We start from the raw sequence: 22,224 nt of genomic DNA, 5'->3' as shown, positions 1-22,224 counted from the left end.
GGAAGGTCAGGGGCGGGGGAGAAGGGAGATGGCGAAGGTAACGAGAGAAAGGAGCCGCAACAATACCGAAAGCGCGGCAGCAAGGGTAGACGAGGGCATAGTTCGCTCCATTCATAGCTCTCGTACGCTACGCGCACTGTGCACCGCGCTCGAATGCACGCTTGCACCGTTGCACTTGGCGGAGATGCATTCGCGATCCTCCGGCCAGTGACTCTCAAGGCCGAAGCTCTCCCGAGGCCCGAGCACCGCCTCTCTAATTGGCCGAGTCAAGGCTTCTCCTTCCGATACCCCGTGGACTTTCACGATCCCCCCCGACATCGCAGAATTCCTTCGAAACTTCGAGATTCCGCTTTGGTTTCTGAATTTTGGAATCTTGATCGATATTTCGAGGCGAATGGAGGCGACCACGAGATTTCGAGCGGCCACCTGAAAACTCATTTTCAGCATTTGGTGTTCTAGTTTTGTGAATACGATTGAAAAATGGAATTTCCGATCGTATATTTTGTATTTTGTGTCTTGATTATAAATGTATAGCTTATTTAATAAATTGTACCATTATAAAATTACAAAATTGTGCCTTATTTAATAAATATTAATATTAATATTCCTATTAATATTATATAATAATATAATATTTATAATATTATAATATAATATTATATATATATTATTTATAAATATTTTATATATTATATATATTATTTATAAATATTTTATATATTATATATATTATTTATAAATATTTTATATATAATATATATAATATTTATAAATAATATATAATATATATATAAATTATATAATATTTATAAATAATATATAATATATATATATAAATTATATAATATTTATAAATAATATATAATATATATATATAAATTATATAATATTTATACCTAATATAGAATATTATAACAAAAACTCTACTTTGGATCTTTTATGTATATTATGTACATTATGATATTATTATGATCTATATTATATACTATATATATATATATATATATATATATATATATATATTATACTATACTATATATACTATACTATACTATATATGTACTATACTATACTATATATATATTATACTATACTATATATCTATATTACATACTATAGTATATATATATATACTATACTATATATACATTATTATGATTTTTTATATATATTATATTATGTATCTTTTTACGCGTCATACACGTCATGAATATCTACGAAATATGGAAAGAAATTTTTCTACTTTCACGTTCAACCAGAGACCTAAATTTTAGAACGAAATCTCATTGGAAAGAGAGATGCACGCAGGTGATCACGACCCGCCATTTTGTAATTGTAACGTCCCCGTGATAAATTTCTAATTGTGCAGCGCCTCGTGGGACCACATAGATTAAATATATGGATTGAATGTTATCAGGGTTCGCGATATCTTCACAGTCGCTGGTACTGGTGGAGTCTCTTTCATGAATTATCCTCGTCTCTCGATCCTTATCCGATTTATTACAAATTCGATTTCGACGTTCATAATCAGCAATCAAGATGGTCGATAGTTTGCGCAACAGTTACTTTCACAGAAGACAAAGGATAACAGGAATTTTCGTAGACCGTGCACCGGTATCTCATTGCATCCTCCTCCGTTCTCTTCCTTCGCATAAATTGTCCTTATCTTCGAGAATTTCGTGCTCTCGATCGAGTAGTACGAGTGTATCGGGAACTAAACTACGAGAATGCAAAGATTATGATTGAACGGATAACGGGAAGTCTGTGCTTTTGTCCCGAACGAAATTATTATTATTCACCGGATGTAGGAAGTAATACCAATCGAATAACCGAACGATTAATTCCCTTCTCCCTTCCCCGTTCCCTCATCGTTCCCTTCCTTTTTCTTGATTAACCCTCTACGACGTCGTATATAATCCGAAAGTTACGAAATCCGTTATTACATCTCGAGATATCATGCAATAATAAATGACTCGCTCGTAAAGTAAATTTCTGCGAATTCATAAAGTTTCGAAGAACACGGTCGAAGAAATGAAACCACCCGGTAGAAAATTTCGTTGCTTCCAGAGCACTAAACTTCGAATATACTTTGCACTTTTAACATTTTTCTAACAAATGCACAAGTTAAAGTATACAATTGCAATTAATCAACAGTGTTCTCAAGCGTTATAAGTTACATTTAAATCTCATTTTCTCATCAAGGGTTGACTCAAGCCTCGTGCTAATTCATATAAAAACACGTTACTTTGAAAATTGCTCTCTCTATTGTCTTCAGAGGGGTTCATCCTTTTTTTTTTAAATAGTATCCTTTCTTTCTCGCAAGAAAAGCTGCTTTCGTTCCCCGAGGGCAATCCTTATAGACTCGACTCCTTTGAGCAACGCCATCAAAGAAGAGGATATTGGTAAACTCGACGGCAAACCTTTATTACATTAAATTTAAAGAGGCCACTCTTTGCTGCTGGGATATCGAACCATTTGCATAACCGACGCTACTATCAGATAACACACGGTTACTTGCTATGCGGGGTTCAACAAGGTTAACACAGCGTAATCAGAATTTCATCGCTATTGCTTTGAATAATTTAAATTTCTTACGCGATAGTTTTCTCTCCCTCCCATTCCCCCTCCATGCGAAATTCAGTTTCCAGGATGTTGAAGGAATTAGCACGTTATTTTTGGGACAGAATGTTTATTTACTTTTTCGAAAGACTCAGTCAATCATTTTCAATCGTATCGGAGCATCGAATTTATTTAAAAGAATCAATTCAGAATAAGGAATTTAAAGTGTTATTCTTATTATTCTTGATGTGACGGTATATATAAAATCATTAAGAATTCAAAAAATCGAAAAAAAAAACAAGAAAAAGAGAAACAAATTTAATCTCACATCAAGTTCTAATCCAGCTTTGATGAAGAACAAGAAACTTACAGCTTAGAGCAATATTTAAAAGCTCTTTAATCCAATCCAATTCATTTTCTCTCCCATGCTTCAGCCATCAAATCACTCAAGGATCTAATATTAAAAATCGCCAGCTAAAAACGTATGATTTATTTTTCGAAATCTCGCGAAACCTTTTAAACTTTTGTGATACAATTCAATTTCCTAGATCATTGGACTACCAAATCAAACATCATTAATAAAATTCGTCTTTCGATACTCCTAAAAATCCTTTCACTGAATGAAATTCAACATCCAAGACGAGAATCTTGCAGTAAAAATTTCTTCGAGAAAAGAAAGAAACAATCCGTACGAAACGATTCGTAAACAAGAGACAATTCAAAACTCGATAATTCCTCTACCAAAAAAAAAAGAAAAAAAAAGCCAAAGCACGTTCTTTAAAATCCTTTTATCCAATCCAAATTCAATGCTCCGAACCACTCAAGTATTAAAAATTCCATAACAATAACCGCCTCTTGAAAAAGAAATCCAGTCCAATAATTACTCACGAAAGAGAGATAATTCGAAATCCGATAATACCTTTCCCAAAAAAAGAGAAGGAAAAACCGAAAACTCATCCCTCAAAAATCCTCTTATCCAAATTCAATGTCCCGAGCCACTCGACGTCAAAATAATAGCCACCGCCTCGAAAAAACGAAGCAAAGTCCGATAATTACTCGCGAAGGAGGAAATAATATTCAGATTCCCAATAATTCCTCCCTCGAATACTCAAATCAATATCCCAAAGGATATTCACCGAAAATCTTCCAATAACCATCCTCGTCCTAAAAAAAAAAAAACAAAAAGAGAAAAAGAAAAAAAGAAAAAAAAGATGAGAAAAAAGTAACGAAGCAACTCGCGAAGATGTCTCGCGGAGTGCGCGCTTTTAATTAAAACATGGCGCTGGAAGAAGGGCCGATCGCCCCCTCCCCTTCCCTCCTCCTCCTCAACCCCGTTATTAATCGGACACGATCACGCGATATTTCCTCGCGATACGTCCGCCAGCCGGCACGAATTTATCGTCGCGCCACGGCTGATTTATCAGCCGGAATCCGATTTATCAGCGCGACGCAGCCGCGCGAGATCCTCGCGATCCAGACGCGGATTGGTCAATCTGCTCGATGCACCGCGACGGTCGACCCGCTCTTTCTCTCTTTTTCTCTTTTTCTTTCTTTATTTTCTCCTTTCTCTCTCGTTTTTTCTTTTTTTTTTTTTTTTTTTTCTTCACGTTTCCATCCGTCTCTCGCTCTCTGTATTTTTCCATCTTGTTAGGAACACACAGAGGACTGGCGCCCCTCGTGTTCTGACACTTTTGAGATTGAGAGCGTTCCGATTTGTTGCCGAGTTGTACGCGAGTTTCACCTCCGTATTTTTGGATCTGAATTTTCGAGAATTTTCCACTCGAGACAGGAAAGTTTGGATTTTTCGTCCAATACGACTTTGACACGCTCCTCGAGGATCTCCGTTCGAGAAAAAGAAATTGAATTCCGCGCGCGTCACGATCGCAACGATAGTAGTAATCAATCAAAAACGAAATAATCCCTGTTATAATCAGTTCCGCTCGCGCGAGTTTTGTATTCGATTAATGTTCTTTCTACCTTCCACATGCGAATTATTAACCGATCGAAATGAAAAACGCGCGATGAAACGAAATGAAAACAAAGTATTTATTTTTCTTTCCTTTCTCCCTTTCTCTCTCTCTCTCTCTCTCTCTCTCTCTCGTTTTTTATTTTACACGCTACGTCCACTTCTAATGTTATTTTCATCGATTATAACCGTATGCACACCGTATGCACACGTGAAAATATTTCCACGCCGCGGTGAAAGCCGTGTTTTTCATTGTTGGAGGAGAGAAAAAGAGACGGCGGATAATCCAACAGAAATGTTTAACCAGCCTTCGCCGTTGTTATTTATTAAAGTTTTTCGTTGCCGGTTGGCTAATTCGTTCGGGCCCTCGGAAGTGATGTAATTTCACACTGCGATGATTTATCCGAGCGTGGAAAGTCGGTGATTTATCGAAATTCCCGGCGAATTTTCAATGTTGTACACAAAGCTTTGTAATTTCATCGACGGCTCCTTTGTTTTCTTTTTTCCTTTTTTTTTTTCCCAGCCAACGTTCGAAACCACGCCTGTTCGTTCGAAACTATTATTAAAAATCGTTTATTTTTTATTTTTTATTTTTTATTTTTTATTTTTTATTTTATTTTATTTTATTTTATTTTATTTTTTTTTTTTTTGTTTTCTTTCTTCCTTTGTTGAAGAAACGATTTCAAACGAGATGAAAAGATTGGCTGCCGCTTTAATTCCATTTATTAATGTTTCTGACACATACGCTTTGTTAATTGAAGGCTATGTACAATAACAGAAATCTATCGCCACAAAGAATTAATTGAACGCTGAACATCAATTTGCTGATCTTTATTTTTATTTTGCAAACCACTTACTAATTTTACTCATGGAACAATTGTTAAAACTACCAAGCTACCGTTCATATATCGTCAAATATCTTCGAAAGTATATACGTGTTGTATGAAAAAAAATTGCACGATACCTAAGTAAGAAAATTTAAATATAAAAATTGACAATAAGAGAAAAAGGAATTGCTTCTTAAATAAAATATTCAATTTCATTTAACATATCTACGCGTAAATCGTACTATAAAATTAGCTTAGCTGATACGTAACATGAAACTGATCGATAAGATAAGACAAACGTCTGTTAAAACGGTCGCGAAGAATTTATTTAATGGGAATTTAAACTATAAATACTCGTAATAAAATTCTAGAACGTGGTGTTCAATGTTACGCTGAAAAAAGACATTAAATATTGTGTTCCGAAAGCCACTAATATCGCAGATATAAAAAGCGTGAAACTCGATGATTGAAACTGGTTTTATATAGTTCATGTCCCCCGTGCAATTATTAGACGGGTGCATTTGTGTGGGAACGAGCCTAAACGAGAGTAAAATGAAACCATTATTTTAATGGAATTCGAATAGTCGACTTGGTTTTCCACACGTTTAGACTATTAAATGCAAAGTACCCGAATATTGCCTTGTTACTTTCGAATCTTGTTATGAAATGTATATTAACAGAAGGGACCTGTTACTTTCAGTCTCCACTGCGATTTAACAAATTCGTGTCCCATTCTCGCGAATGAATATTGCCTTGGGAAAAGTTAATCGAAAATGTTTCGAATCGCATAAAATCTAAACTACCGCAGGAAATTGTTAAAAAAGAAAAATTGGAAGGAGAATCGTATTTAAGATCGAAAAAATGTATATATATATATATATATATAAATAAAATATTATATTTTAATGAATGATTCTGCTTGAACGAATGATTTTAGTCTCAAAGAGTTTGTTTGAAGTGAAATTAACGTAACAAATTGAAGAGAGAATTAATTAATAAAATCGGAGAAAGATCGTTAAAGCAAAAAATAGTTTTGAGATATCGAAAATACTTTCGTTAAACATTTTTCGTCCAAAAGAGCATTAATCAAGGAAAAAAATATATATATATATCAATATATATAAATATATATAAATTTTGAAAATGGCAACGCAATTCTAGTCGAATTGTCGAGATTATCGTTATTATCAAGATGATCGTTTGTTAACAAATTTGTGGTCCGTGAAATTTCATGATTATCAACCGGAGTTTCATTGCGGAAAAGTGACGAGGTGGCATTATACGTATTCCAAAACTGATTGGGAACGATAAATGACCGACCATTGAGCGTCCATTAAACCACAGACGAGGTGCACGTTCAATTTGCACGTGCATTTTGGTAAGTAGGCCCATGCACTCTCCAATCCTGGACCGAAAAAATACATTGTATGCTTGGTCTATTTCTAGATCTATATCTCGTCTGTGATTAAACGAATTCGATCCAATTTTCTACGTTATACTCGCCATTTACACATCGAGCTTCAAATAGCAGAAGAAATTTCTCAATCTAGTCGAAATTAATCTAAAATAGAAATGTTAGAAAGTTCGAAAAATAATTGATGAAAAAAGTTCTTTGAAGATTATATATTACTAAACTTTTGTAAAGAAAATTTTATGAAAGTTATTTAATTAAAAATGGAGGACATCGAATTAATTTATGGATACAATAGTAATTTAAATGCATTTAACTAGTATCAATTGCGTAATTAGATATATATAATTGAAGATATTAAAATATTACGTGTACGTTTAATAATAAATACAAATAATTTATAATTCATAATTGTATATAAATTTAAAAAATTATTAATTTCAAAATTACTAATAACAGATTAGATTGGATATATTTGACAGTTAAATTTAGATATGTTTAATAACTGAATTACATGCACAATTAAAATAACTGTTGATTATTTAATATTCATTTGAATAATATTAAATAGAGAGTCGACGTTATTTGATTACTCAAATTCAAATATCGAGCATTCAAATTAATTTATTCAAATAAATACACAAATATAATTACAAAGAAATAATATAAAGTAGAACGTATTCAGTTAACCAAATTTCTAATGCAATAATTCATAACAATATTACAACTTTACAACGATAAAATAAACACTTCAATTTCTGCGAATGAATCAATCAATCGACTATAAAAAAAAAAAAGAAAACTGTTAGAATCAAAGTGATTTACTACGTAGCAAACTAGCAGATGAAAGTTTCTTCCACCAGCAGAAATGAGTTTTCTGTTTTTTTGTTTTTTTTTTTCATTCTCACATATGTTTGATAGATGTTTGTGTATTCTGCAATATTCAAAGCAACAGGTGATCGATATCTAATGGCTGGTTTTTGAGAGATGGAAACATACGTACATCTAACACAAAATACAAGGAATCGTTTTGTAGATTAAAAAAAATTATTATTATTATTATTACACGCATGAGGCATCAAATTCGACGTTGAAATATATTCTGTAATTATTGTCACGACAGAACCTCCGTACAATGTGCGCAGGCTAAAGAGGGATATTGTATTCGACATTGATCCATAAATTAGCGGTGCAACGTAAGCTCCCGGAAGTGCTTAGCGATGCTTCATCGCGTGACATTGAACAATGCAGCGTCGTTATTTCGTCTGATTAAAATATCAAACGTCGCGTTTCAATTATTCAGCTGTGAATGCAGAGTAGAAAGATAAATTCGTTTTTTAAGCGAGAGAGAGAGAGAAAGAGAGAGAGAGAGAGAGAAAGGTACATACAGTGACGATTAAAAAAAAGTTCAACCCCTAAATTTTCCTTTCAATCTTCTAGATGAAGATTGGTTATTGTAATTGTGATTTATATGCAAAAATTCTTTTTTTTTCTTTACTATTACTAATGATATTAATATTATAATATTAGACTATTATTGATTAATGATAATAATATTATAATATTAGACTATTATTATTATATAATAATAATATTATATTTATTATATTTTAATATATATTAAAGATAGAATCTCAAAATATTATAAAAAAACACTATACTTTGAATATTTTATATATTTCTATATTTCAAAATTTTTCTACAAATGCATAAAAATCCCCAATCTAGTAATAAACCCAATCCTGCAATCAATCTAACCCAATAATGATCACTAGACTGTAGATTTTTTTTTGCAATTATCATAGTTTCATCGAGATTGCAGAAATTGAGCCTGAAGCAGAAGATTGCAGAAATGGAGAAATTTGTTTCAATTGTTAAACTTTTATATTTTTGCACGTTGTGTCTACATGTTCATGCACTTTTTTGCATTCCTAAATCTCCGCTGGCTATACAAAAATCCGCGGTCGAATGATCTTCCCAGTAACTCGAGAGTTAATATCGGTCATATTTTTAGTAAAACTTGATCCAACAGATCATTTGTCCAACTGATCATAAACGTACGCGATCAGAGTTAGCGGCAATTATAACGTAAATTTTCACCAGCTGAGAGAGAAAGAGAGCGATAATATCGGACAGATATCGGCACCGGTATGAAATTTAGCAATAATATCGAGAACTGGAAAACAGAGATACACACCCTGTGGCGTAGCCGCGAGTTCTAATACAGAGTGATTAAACTATTAACTTTGATCACAACGTATCGATGTCAATTTCACCGGGAGAGAAAATTATTCACGTTAATTCGACGTTAACGCTAGTACCTCTGTTTGTCGGCCTTCGTAACGGTAATTGCAATTACCGTTCGCTTAGTATTAATACCGCGTTTCTTGCCAATAGAGGCAGAAATCGTTACAGTACTAAACTGCCGCCAGAAAGTAAATGTTCGCCACGTTTGCCTTTCGTCTGAAAGATGGACAACAGGTGATTAAAGCGTGTACCGTTTTACGTGAAAACTGTTTTTCACGAGAAAATTGACGAATTGTTTCTTAATTTTTAAATGAGCACGCAATAAGACTGATCGTAGAAGATACTGGAAACGATGGAGGAATAATTTGACTTGACTTTGACATAACCGAGAATGAATTCGTTTCGTTCCTTCAATCTGATCTGTAGATTCTAAGATATATTTTTTTGTTTTAGAGCAGAATAGAGGAGCTTTGGCATACTTAAATCTTGTCTCGTATATTTCACATTCACCGCAATAAACTGGAGGTTGTTAAAATTGAGTTGAACGAAAAATAAATAAATAATTAAATAATTCCATCACCAGTGATCCAGCGACACTAGTTAAAAATTGTCTAAAAGATCGAAAAATGAGGGATGAAGGGGGAGAAGAATAGGGAACGTTCATTTCTCGTTGATTTTCTGATAACGAGACATATTTTGCTGTCCCCCTAAAATAAGTATTTGGCTTTGTCGATTTTTTTCAATAAAATCTCAATTACCCTTGTTATTCAAATGCAAAAATAACACCAAATTCGTAAAAATCAGAAAAAAGTATCTGCATGAACTCTCTTTCTTCTGACTATCACTACTGCCACTATCTAAACGTTTGTCATTATCGCTTCGAGCAATATCCAAAGAAAAAAAAAAAAAAAAAAAAGAAACACGCCATCGACGACGACATGACGTAAGAAAGGGCTGTTAGGAGGCTTGACAGGAGAGATAAAAAGGGAATCGGTACGCAGGAGGGGCGATTCGAAGGCGATATACGCGGCGAGGTAAAAGTCGCGAGTCAGACACTGACAAATCGTTCCTTGTTGCGCCGACGATGACGCGTCCTTAATCAAGCCGGATAAATACGAGACGCACGCTTTGGGGATAACGGGACCGCTTCCTGCCCGGAGAACAGCAGGCAGAGAAAGGGACGCCGAAAATACCACCTCCTCCACAGGCGGTCGCCGTGTATGATAATAACGTTTCTTAGCTTCTTCGTAGGGTGACTCGATACGAGAAAATTGCAATTGGTTGGAAGAAAGGACTTTTCTTTTTAATCTCGTAATTTTTCAGATCCTAAAGTAGCTGTTCGATTCTTTTTCTTTGAAAGGATATCTTTTTCCTTTGAAAAAAAAAATATATATATATATTAATTTCTGATTTTCCAAAAGGGTGAATCAGCACGGGAATCGAAATTTTTGTAAAAATTGGCTTTCAAACGTGTAGCTTTCGTGCCTCGAATTTCAAAAGGTACAGATTTACTTTTAGGTTTCTGACAAGGTGAAAATTGAAACTGGTTCGTGGATGTATTTTTTCTCTCTTCTTTTTTTTTTTTTAAAGATCCCTTCTCCAGTGTTATTTAAACTTTTGATTGGAACATTTCGACACGCGTAAAAAGAGGATAGTCGTTTCTGCTTTTCGGCAAATTCGTGCGGGAAAGCTGGAATTAATTCAAAGGTGTACATTTTTAAATCATTTTTCTAGTAGTTTTCTAGCTTCGGTGAAAAAAATTGGAATACTAATGAGAACAACGATACAATCTTTATCCGATGTAGGCATTGTTTATACACGTGCCATTTCATTCTCTTTGCTTTTTTAATACAACAAAACAGTTAGTTTTATTAAAAAAAAAATTATTGAAATACAATTTCGTTCCCTCAAATAAAATAGCAGTGAATTAATTAATTAAAGTAAATTAAATCACTATTATTACAGAGTACTACTATTCCTAATGAATCAAAATATCAATTTGAATTGATCAAGATTTTCCGTAAGTCATTAACAGATTGCGGATTTTTGTGTGCTCTTATGTAAACAACATATGTAACATAAAATAAAATAATACGTAAAATATCCAACAATATCGTAATATTTATTAAATGAAATTTGCCAATTAATTTAATATTGTATTACAATACTTAATAATATCTCGTAAATGAAACGATTTCAATTTACATTACACACGATATTATTTACAAATTTTCTTTCAGGTTCCATCTTTTCCCTTCTATTCGCAAAAATTTAAAAATTGCACGAAAATCCACAGCCCACTCCTGTGTAATATTCGCCCATTTCCAAAATTGAAATATGGCTGGCAAATAATAGTTCGTCACGATTAAATACCCGTTCCGCCCGTTTTAAATACCTGAGACCGGAGATAATGGAAATTTCAATTATTAGTCGATGCTTCACAAGGCTCAATTAGCGACGATGAAATTCTAATTAAAGAACGAACGACCCATCACTAATATCAAATTAAAAGGCGCGCAAGTCTCAGACGTACTATCCGACAATTTCTTCCGGACTTTATAACGCGTCTTTTACTTCTCCTTCCCTCTCGGTAATTTATAACCTAATTCCCTATGGAAAATCGCAGAAACATTCTACAAAACATCTTGAATTAAAGAAGGAAGATTTTACTGAATATTATAATATTAAAAGTTGTATTAAATTAAATAATATTTAAAATACTGCAATATCGTTGTAACATTTGTAACGCAGTATCGTTATATTATTAATGTTGTAACATTATAATTGGTGTAGTATTAAATATTATTATTGGATATTTTAATTATATTGCATCATGCTATATCATCACTTATTAACACTTGTATTATGTTTTATGCATTATTCATATCGTATGAAAGAGGCTCGTTAAGTGTGAACAGGGATTGAACAACCAACTGTAAGGGAAATGCTTCGAAATTGAGTCGAGATGATAATTGCTTATGAATTTTTATGACAAACGCGCGTTAATCATTAATAAATCCCTGGTATAAATATGGAGAGACCAGTGGATATAATTCTTAATGAATCAGAGGTCTTTAGATAATCACCTACACGGTAATAAAATACATTCTGCGAATCTCGCGAACGCGCGTGGTTCGAGAAAAATTCCAATTCCCCTCCCCCCTTTTTTTATGAAATATCGCATCCGCAAACCGCTTGATCACGTTTAATCACAAGATCGTTCACAAACACAAACTGTTTCTGATCAGAACAAATTCCCGGGCTGAGACTCATTCACTGGGCTGAGAGATATCCTGGATATAACTGATATAATTTTCAACATTGAAATATTCCAGACACAGATTGGTAATTCGAAATTAACCTTTTTGCACTGGAATGTGACGTGCCACGCACGTCGAGAACTTTTTGTCCCAAAAAATTACAATATTTTCTCGGTATAAAAATATATATAAAAATAAAAATAATAATGTAAATATAAATAAAAATATATAAAAATATGTTTAAGTATAATTCAGGCAAAACAAATAATAATAATTTATTATTTCTCAATAATTTCTATCCAATGATATCGTACCGACGAATTCAAAAGAGAAAGCGACGAATTATTGTATACGGCTTGGTCACTCGTTATGGTCCGCAATCAGTTGCCAGCGCAAGTGATTAAAGACACATTTGTGCGACACACACAACTAATATCGCACGTAAACGTATCGATGATTTCACTCACAATCAGTAACTTATTGTAGACGTTTAATTTTCATTTCCACCAGGCCATATTTATTCAAGTATATTCTCGAAACATATATTCTTTAATAACGCACATAATTAAATGCCCATAAAGTTCATTAAATTTCGTCGTTAAATTTCAAACAATTTAATGATTTGATCAACGGTTTAATTAATTGGAGTAATTTAATGGAACGTTAATCACACGAAAAGTAACCCAATCTAACATAACGTATGTACATTTATCTCCTATGTGCGTTAATCTCCTGTTGAATACAATACTGCAAGTACTGCCAATCAAATTTTCATGCGTGGTACGTTCTGCCTGAAAAGTGAAAATAATACACTCAAAAAGACGTGTCCTGGCTTCCAGAAAAATTCCCTTCTATGTTTTCACGCGCAAATTTCGAGAGGGACGAATTCACAACCGTCGAAGCAGAAGCTTCACGCTTTATCACGACACCAAGTGGATCGTCGTATGATCTATTTTCAATCGTCAGTTATTTTCTGTTTTTTTTTTTTTTTTCTTTTGATCAGTTATAGCGACATAATTTCTCATTGTCTGACACAGTTGAACTTATCTCGAATCTCTCTCCTTTTCCCACGGTTCTATCATCGATCGAATGTCTCGTCTTCCAGTTTCTCCCACCCCGTCCCCCAACGTATCGGTATCGTTATCGGTATCGATCGCGGGGAGGGCTCGTTAGCAATGTTCGCGCTTATCGCGACCGCACTGTCCGACCGCGGAAAATAATTCGTAATACGCGGCCGTGTATTAGTTTATGGGAAAACTATGGTAATCGCGGTGATCCCTGCTTGAGCGGCAATTACACGCGCGGCCTCCGTAACCGCGAAACCGGCGCTTTTAGATGGGCAACGATCCGTGGCCGGCGATCGGCTCGAATTAACGCGTGCACGCCGACCAAGATTCCTAAATTCGCGCTGGAGCGAAACCCGCTGGAAAATCGGCCCAGGCCGCACTCGATAATCGATCGGTCGCTCGGCGAAACGCGTTTGTTTGCCAATGTTCGTTTATTATTGCGTAATGTTCGCGCGTGCCGCGTATTTTCCAAATGCAAATTTTGTATTTTTGTTTTGTTTCCTTGCCCGAAAATATCGGCAACTGTTGCTGCTACGGAGTGTGTTGTGTGTTCGGCAGGTGTTGTGTTTTTTTTTTATTCGGGGAGGTGAAAATTGTAAATGACGGAGGATGATGAATTACGACTTGGCTTGGAAACATGGTTGATTCGTGGTTTCGAATGATTTGTGACCGAACCGAACTTTTTATAGAGTTGAATATATAGGGGTGTTTTTTTTTCTTTTTTTTTATGACCGAAGAAAATGGGAAACATTACTCTCAATTTTCCCCGATTGAAACTGGTGACACTGAAATTTATCACAATCGATAAGCTCTTAATTTATGCTTTTCGTCCGTAGATCGTAAAATAATACTTGCAAATATCTGAAATATAAGTAATTAAGTATGTATATTCTATCGTGAATTACTACTAAATTAAATAACAAATTTCTCATTGATGAAATTGATTTTAACTTCAATTTTAATCATAAATTTTAAACATTCGTTATTACAGTGTATTGAATCTTAATTTTAGAACTTTTTATATATGAAGAAATTAAATATCTATATTAATTCTAAATTTCGTTTAAAACACAGACAATATTTTTAACTTCGCGTATAAACTTTATTTCGAAGCTTTGCTAATTTTTCTAGAAAGGAAAACAGAAAAATATAAAATTTTTATTATAAATTTTCTCTGTTTAAAAGTAGTATTCATGATTTCACGTTTTAATCTCATTCCAAAATTTTATTCAAAACATTAAAAACACTTCGTTATGACAGGTTGAAGTTGTAATGGCCCAATAAACAAAGATCGAATAAGAATCCATCTCAACAAAATTCCTAATTTAATTGGTTTCATGGTCAAATTGATAAAAACATGGCCGAGTCGAAAGATAACGGCGGGAAAAAGTAATTTATAATGGAAAATTGATACGACGCATAGAAGGAAGTCGATTCGAAAATTAATGGACTCGTCGAGGGTGAAAGTTTCTGAGATTGAAAATCGATTCGACTGATTGCACGTGACAGGGGAAGGAAAGTTTGTGAACTCGAAATGTTAATGAGCGAACGAGTGAAAATGACTCTGAGTTAAAAATTAGGTATACAAACGTAAAGAAAAAGAAAATTCTGAAATTGAAAGACGATACAGGATAGGATAAAAGATAGGGAAGAAGTTTAGGTGAGAAAATTGATATAAACTGTGAGAAGGAAGCTCACTGAAAAGTAACGTGTGATGAAAGAAGAAATGATGAAGAAAGTTTCTAATGTTGAAAATGGTTATGTGATAGAGAAAAATGTTGTTCTAGGTGGAAAATTGGTGTAGGCGTTGAAGGGAAACTTTCGGATATATAAAAAATGATGTCCGATGGTAGGAAAAAAATAGTTGGTAATACAAAGTAGAAGTAGAACAGAAACGGCGGTGTAGATGATTGATAGGAAGTGTCTATAAAGTTGAAAGCTTTGATGTTTGAGAAATAAAAATCGGCCCCCGATTGAGAAAAATAGTATATTTTGGATAGAAGGTATGATACGAAGTGATGGAGGAAACCTTTCAAAGTTAAAAATTGACACACGACAAAGGTAAATATTTCTCGAAGTAGAGAATTTATCTCTAACTGCGAGGAAAGAGAATTTTAAACGCAAGAGAAACGAAAAATAGTAAATACTTTTCGTTACATTCACAGAATGACGCTTGAACTAAAAATTTAGATAAACCATATAATATTTTACTCTTTAACGCGTTACATTTCAATCTAAAATTAATTTTTATAAATTATTATAATACCACCCCATCGGCCCCACCAAGCCCTACGAAAATACTTTTTCATTTTATAGTTTTACCTTAGTTATTACCTAAAATACCTTTGTCGATGACACTCATTTTATTTTGTACTGTACACATAATCTCATAATCAATAATAAAATAACTGATTTGCTGCATTATATTAATGATTAAATCTATCATAAAATTGTATATTTTTAAAGATGAATACATTCTCAATTTGAATATACTTTCGTCATTCAGTTAGCTTCGTCATTCATTAAAGCTTTGTTTTTTTTTAATTTCAATCATTTAAAGAGCTAATAATTTCAAAATATTTATAACAATATTATACTTCTCAAATGAGTCGCGGTTAACTTTAACCGGAAGAAAAAGCAATTTCTCGAAAGTAGTAAGTGCAGTTGCATATTGAGTTGCATAGGAAACCGGAAGTGGAGGATTAAATTCTCCGCGGGCAGCCAGAGCGAGTCGTGAGTTCCCACAACGTCCGGCACGAGTTTCGCGGCGATTCCCGGAAACAATTATTTGATCGATTAATTCACATGGATGTTGGTTCGGCGAGGACCCATTGAGAGGCGCGTTGGCGTCGACATAAACACACACACACACACACACACGTACACGCGTGCATCTCTCGCTCGAGAGGGCGAGGGTCCAGGTGTGCAGGTGAAGCCGAGATGCCGCGGGGTCACTCATTTATCATTGCATAAGATTCAGAACCTGTTCCGGTCCATTCATCGCCCGGCTGCTCGTATATACCTTCGAAAGTGACTCGTGGGACGGGCCTGCGAATGATGTAGCTGCGTATGCGCCTCATTGGCGTAGAATCCCCTTGAAAATTTCGGTGCTTTCGTTCTTCGAACTTACTCGAAGCATTTTTGCCAGAACAACATTTGCACGAAGACTTTGTGAAAATTTCCTTTCATTCGCCTGCAGTTGCTTTCAAGTGGAACCCTCTAATATACAAAATAAGAGGGTAACTTAATTTTCGATTCCACTTTCGCGATCAACATTCATTTCTTTTTTTTTTTCTTTTTTTTTTTCTATCGTCACGCGAGGGAGAGAGAAATTATCTCCTCGAAAATTCTACGAAAAACACAGTGTCTTTTAAGGGCAAAATAATTAATTTACAATTTATTTGTGCAAAATAATATTTATGCAAGATAATTTATTTCTTAGACAGAATCCGGCTTAGCTTCTTTCTAAGTTTCAGACTTACTTTCTAAACTTATGTTCTTTTGTGTTTTGAGGGTTTGACATCCCTCTCCTCAAAAATAACGTCATCCTTTTCACGCTACGCGAAACGAGAGAAAAAGAAAAGAACATCCCCTATAGATAATTTCACATCCTCGAATCCAAGGCCTATTAACCTCTTACGCCGAAATTTTTTTGTCCCAGAATTGCAATATTTTCTCAGTTTTAAGTATATTTAATATAAAAAGTAAATAAAAGTATATAAAATATATAACCCAAGCAAAACAAATAATAAATTTATTATTTCTCAATAATTTCTATCCAGTAATATCATACCGACGAGTTCGAAAAGAAAAAGAGAGCGACGAATTATTGTATACGGTTTGGTCACTCGTTATGGTCCGCAATCAATTGCCAGCGCAAGTGGTTAAAAGCCTTCTATTTCTATTTTCGCCGTTTATTTCGCGATGCCGCGCTTATTTCGAGAAACGAGAGAAATAGAGGAGCAAAAGACAAAGAGAGAGAGAGAGAGAGAGAGAGAAAGGATTCAATACAGTGAGAGGAACAAAAAGATCGGCGATAATCCCATCGGCGAACGGGAACATTTCACGGGCAGGCGAGGCAGGCAGTTACCTATTAAAGGTATCGCGCGAACGATGGAAAAAAAAAGCCCGGTTGAAAACCGGGCCGGAAACAAAGTGCGTTCTCCGTATCAATGGAAGCGCACGCCGGAAGCTGTGCAGCAACGGGCATCAACGCGCTCGTACTTTCTCCTGTCCGACGTGTCAATAAAGCTTTGCCCAATATTTTCATCTTTACGCCACGGGGCTACGTGTCACTGTTGTCTGGCTGTCTAACGCGAATATATCTTTATCAATGATTTTACGACGTGTCTCGTCCGCGGAAACGTGTTTAGTTTCGTTAAAAAAAAAAAAAAAAAAGAAGAGGAAGAGAGCGAGAGAAGAAAAAAAAAAGATAAAAGGAAGAACTGTAAAAGGAGAAACTGTGTGGAAAACGCATGCTCCTTGGCAAAGTTGACGTAATAAGCAGCGAGCAGTGTCAATTTTGACTTCAACTGGATATCCTTTGACTAGTCGTCTTGAAAGTCCCTTGATCTCGTGACTTTCGAGCAAGTAACTCGGTGGAATTCGTTTGGCTCTCGAACGGTTCGAAGGATTTTAGCGCGAGGCTGTTGAGGAAGGTTACGGTGTAAGAATTAGAGGTGAAACGGAATTTGTAAAGGTCTTGGAAATTTTAGAAAATCGACTAAGATGTATCGAGCGTGGAAATATTAAATATAATTTAATAAAACCTTTGTCGAAAGTATATTAAACGAACGACTATCTCAAAATTGTCAAACTTTCAATACCTGCATACATATTTAGACTCCAAAGCCATACCCATCTCGGAATTCTAAATTTTTCCACAAATTGTACAGAATAACGTGACCAACAAATATTTAAATTTCTATAGCTCGAGTACCATTTCCCTTCCCCAATACTTTAAAAACGTAACATGCATTTCAACAATTAAATCTATCATATGATTTTTAAAATAATAATATTTTCGTGCTTTCGAGCACTATGAAAATATATATATATGCAGCCGGCGAAATAGAGCGTTTTTTGCACCATCAATCAAAGGGGATCGGTTATTCGATATTTCGGAAACGTCCGCCTACACGCCGAATTTCAAACGGACGTGACTGGTGGCGCGTTGAACTCGTCGGTACCTTCGACCCGTGCTAGACAGTTGACTGATTTGTAAACTGAATAATTCATGACGCGAATAATTAGGCGTTTTATGCCTGCCGCGGCCACTAACGCCATTCAATTCGCGTGGTTATCGCTTCGCGAGCGGGCACAACGGTTTCCCTTCGAGGCTGCACCCAGGAACAAGGTCAGTGAACCTTTCGATTAAGAGTCCAAGCGAGAAGGTAAATCAATCTATATTCAAAGAAAAAAATCCTTCGTCTTTGAAAACTATATTTCGAAAAAAGAAAAGTCTCGTTTCTACGTGTCTCTCGATTTGTATAATAAAGTCTAAATCCTTTGCTAAACTCCAAACGAATCGACTCTGTCAATTTTTTTTTTCGAGAAAACTATGAACTATGCAGTTCATGCGTCTCTTAAATTTTTTATTACGGAATTGATGGATCCTTCAAATTTATGGATGGCAGTGTATTTCTAAGTTTCGTCCCCTTGTCTTTAATTTTCGTCTCTTCCGTCAACCAGCAAGACTTTTTTGGGAAATTTCCAACAATTACATTTGATAGAATGATAAAACTACGCGACGAAAGGAACGTACAAATATGAAATACGCGTATCCGTGTCATTTGCTCGAAACAAATACAATATGCTGTTGTTCTCCACCGGAGTAGGTTTATGACCCCTTTGCGCTTCGAATATTTTTATTATATCCGCACGGCACAACATCTAGGTACATACACTTCTACAATGGAATTTTTCAAAGGGATTTCGTTTCAGGAAAAACAATGAACATTGGCTGTGACGGCGCCAATGCGTGCACAAAAGGTTAATGGAAGTACTGTTACGCCGAAGTCAACCCATTCAGTGTTTCCAATATTACCGTCCAAGAATATTCTTGTTCCGGATTTTCAACAATTTCTGTATCACTTTCATTCTTAAAACTGACAGCGTTTGAAAACAAGAAAAGAGTTGACAGAATCGATAAAGAAATAATATATTTTACAAATATTCTGGGAAATATGTCACGTTTTTCTAAGACCATCGACTCGTTCGGAAAGGAAGGAAAACCGGCGAACATTCTCCCACGAAAAGCGGCCGATATCGAAACTGCAATCTTTGTTAAGTGTCCAATTACCTTTCCAGCTACACGACACTGCACCACCCAGTAACTCATTACCCTTTCTACGTAAACTCCCCTAACAATCAAACTTTTCCATACCAAATTCTGTCCAATCCTCTAATGATACCGATCCTGTAACGATCCTCAAACTCGACGTACAATTAAATCCTCCTTAGACCGGGGAACCACGCCAGCTAAATTTAAAGTAAAAAATGAGACGGGATGAATATTAACCTTTTAAGAATCTAGTAACAATTTACCGCAATGCTACAAATACTTCAAACTTCGTACAATTATGATACACAGGTAAATTGGAATTGCTTTTTATGACCGTAATTTTTGAAAAGAAGAGCAGAATTCGACTATGTAAATTGACTACGATGTGCTGGAGATTTTGTATTTCTAGTAATAAAAATACAACTTTTACAACCAATTTCACAATTTTACAATCGAAAAAAGAGGAAAAGAACAGTTTGAAACTGTCGACTACGGTGTGCTAGAAATTTTGTATTTCTAATAATGAAAATACAACGTCTACAACTAAATTTTATAATCTTACAACCAAAGAGGAAAAGAACAGTTCGAAACTATCGACTACGATGTGCTAGAAAATACACCGTCTACAATCAAATTTTACAATTTTGCAACCAAGAAAGAGGAAAAGAACAGTTCGAAACTATCTATATTTATAGGATCTCATTTTTCCATGCTTTTGCCTTCAAAATCAAAGATCAAGAAACGTGATGTAAAAAAAAAGAAAAAAACTTGGTGCAAGTATGATGCAGATACGCTCGTAGGAAGGAACTCGAGAGCTCGAGGGCAACAGTTTCGATCGGCGATCGTTCCTTATCGCAATCTCTGTGTATATGCATGCGTGTGTATGTGTGCAAAGGGGTGCGAGGTAAAGTTAGAACGGAAGGAACTTTGGCCTCGCGAGTCCCATCCAGCAGCCTGAAAATTATGGCCACCTTCCATTGTGGTAATTCAAAAGATGGTGGTGATTTGTTGTTGAAGAGAAATCGTTGCGCTCGAACTTAATTTACAGCGTGGTCCCGCTGCCGGCAGGAATTAAAGCGTCCAGTTTCCACTGACGGCTTTCAAGGGGGCTGAACAAAGCGTCCAACGGCTCGGAAACAGCTTCTCGTTCCTTTTTTCTTTTACACCTTCACCTTGTACCGTACACGCGTGAAACTTTTGTTCTCTCTCTTCCTTCCGTGTCGAATTAATTTTTACATTTGCCCATATCGAATCGTACCACTGTTGAATATTTAGCAGATGAGGTTTCTTCTTGATATCGAATTAGCCTTCATTTCATGGAGTTTTAAGCTTTTTTTTTTGGCGAGTATTAGATACATTCAGCGGGGAAAATTTTCTTTCTCAATATTCGCTTAATTTCGACATCAATTTTGACCACATTGTTCTTTTCAAACTGCTACGCGCGTCAAATTCCGCAAAAAATTCACTAGAGTATTTTGTTCGAGAACATTGAAGAACATTTTTGCTCGCCGTTATTTTAATAATAATTTCTGCTGACGATTATGTCGTGCCATTCTAGCGAATTTAGTATGTTTTTTTCGTTTAACGAAATTACTTTCCTCAGTGAAGAACATTTCTTTCTGGATGTCGAATTTAATTCTGTTTAATTTCAATTTTTATCAAATCGTTTTTTTAGTTTGATATTCAACGAAGGAAGTTAAGTGGCTCGATTGGGCGCGTTTCGCTGACGGATAATTAGACGAAAAAATATTTTTTTTCTGAAAAGGGGGAATTAAAGTTCCGCTTTGGTAGTTGCCAAGCTTTTAAAGGCACGTTTCGCCTGTTCAATTTCAGATTAAAAACTTTGGTTGGCAACCGGGGATCAACTTGCTGTGTTATTATGGTCACGTTTCGAATTTTCTGGGATTATGGCGCGTAACAATCGACAACGTGAGATAAAGAGCAAAGACAACGTACTGTATAACAAGTAGCTCTGGAAGAAAAACATTTATATTTATCGAGTTCATCCAACGCAAAAAAACTGATAAATATCACGTTTATCAGAAAAATACTATAAACTGTTCTGTGAATAATTAATATCATTTCCCTTGTAACGTGTAAAATTCACTTGTTGAGTCTTGTCTATTTTAATTAGTAAATATATTACTACAAATTAATCATAAAATTTCGTTCATTATTTCGTTGATTTCCTATTTATTTAATTAAGAGCTTAATTAAAAAAAAATTATCTGTGATGTCACAGATGATTAATTAAAATAATCACATTTCGCCAATTATTTTATCGTGATCGTAAAAAGAAGTAAATTACATTTCAAAATGAGTCACGCGTGACGTTATCATTCGAATGTACTTTTTGTAAAACTTGAAACTCACAGTTACTCGCGACACGTATGAAAGAACAATAAAATTGCAAAATTATACTACATCTTTGCACGTTCACTTCCACGAACTAAAAACTCGGAACTCTTTCGACTACACCCTCTCGTAACTTAATCTGCATATTAAAATTCTCTCTCCCTCTCTTCCACCGTGGCTTAATTACTCCGAAAATACATCCAATTACCTCTCCCGATATTCATAAAACAGGCGTCCAATTTCATCGTT

General features: G+C 34.9%; 1 protein-coding gene across 2 annotated transcripts in view; it reads right to left on the bottom strand.

The window, feature by feature from the left end:
• Positions 1 to 22,224, bottom strand: part of LOC122533040 (mucin-5AC) — a 65,595-nt gene that overhangs the window by 23,955 nt on the left and 19,416 nt on the right. Inside the window, exon 1 of one of the 2 annotated variants that reach the window (XM_043662378.1) lies at positions 16,222 to 16,277. The exons of the other annotated variant lie outside the window; for it this stretch is intronic. Within the exon in view, the coding sequence (XP_043518313.1) occupies positions 16,222 to 16,231 (10 nt within the window). The 5' untranslated portion in view covers positions 16,232 to 16,277. Of the gene's footprint in view, positions 1 to 16,221; positions 16,278 to 22,224 lie in introns of those variants that run through there. 2 annotated transcript variants of the gene reach the window in all.

The sequence above is a fragment of the Frieseomelitta varia genome, unplaced genomic scaffold, assembly GCF_011392965.1.
Source record: "Frieseomelitta varia isolate USP_RPSP 00005682 unplaced genomic scaffold, Fvar_1.2 scaffold_490, whole genome shotgun sequence".
Classification (NCBI taxonomy): Eukaryota; Metazoa; Arthropoda; class Insecta; order Hymenoptera; family Apidae; genus Frieseomelitta; species Frieseomelitta varia.
Note: the sequence above shows the minus strand (reverse complement) of the source record. Positions and strands in the feature narration are given on the sequence as shown.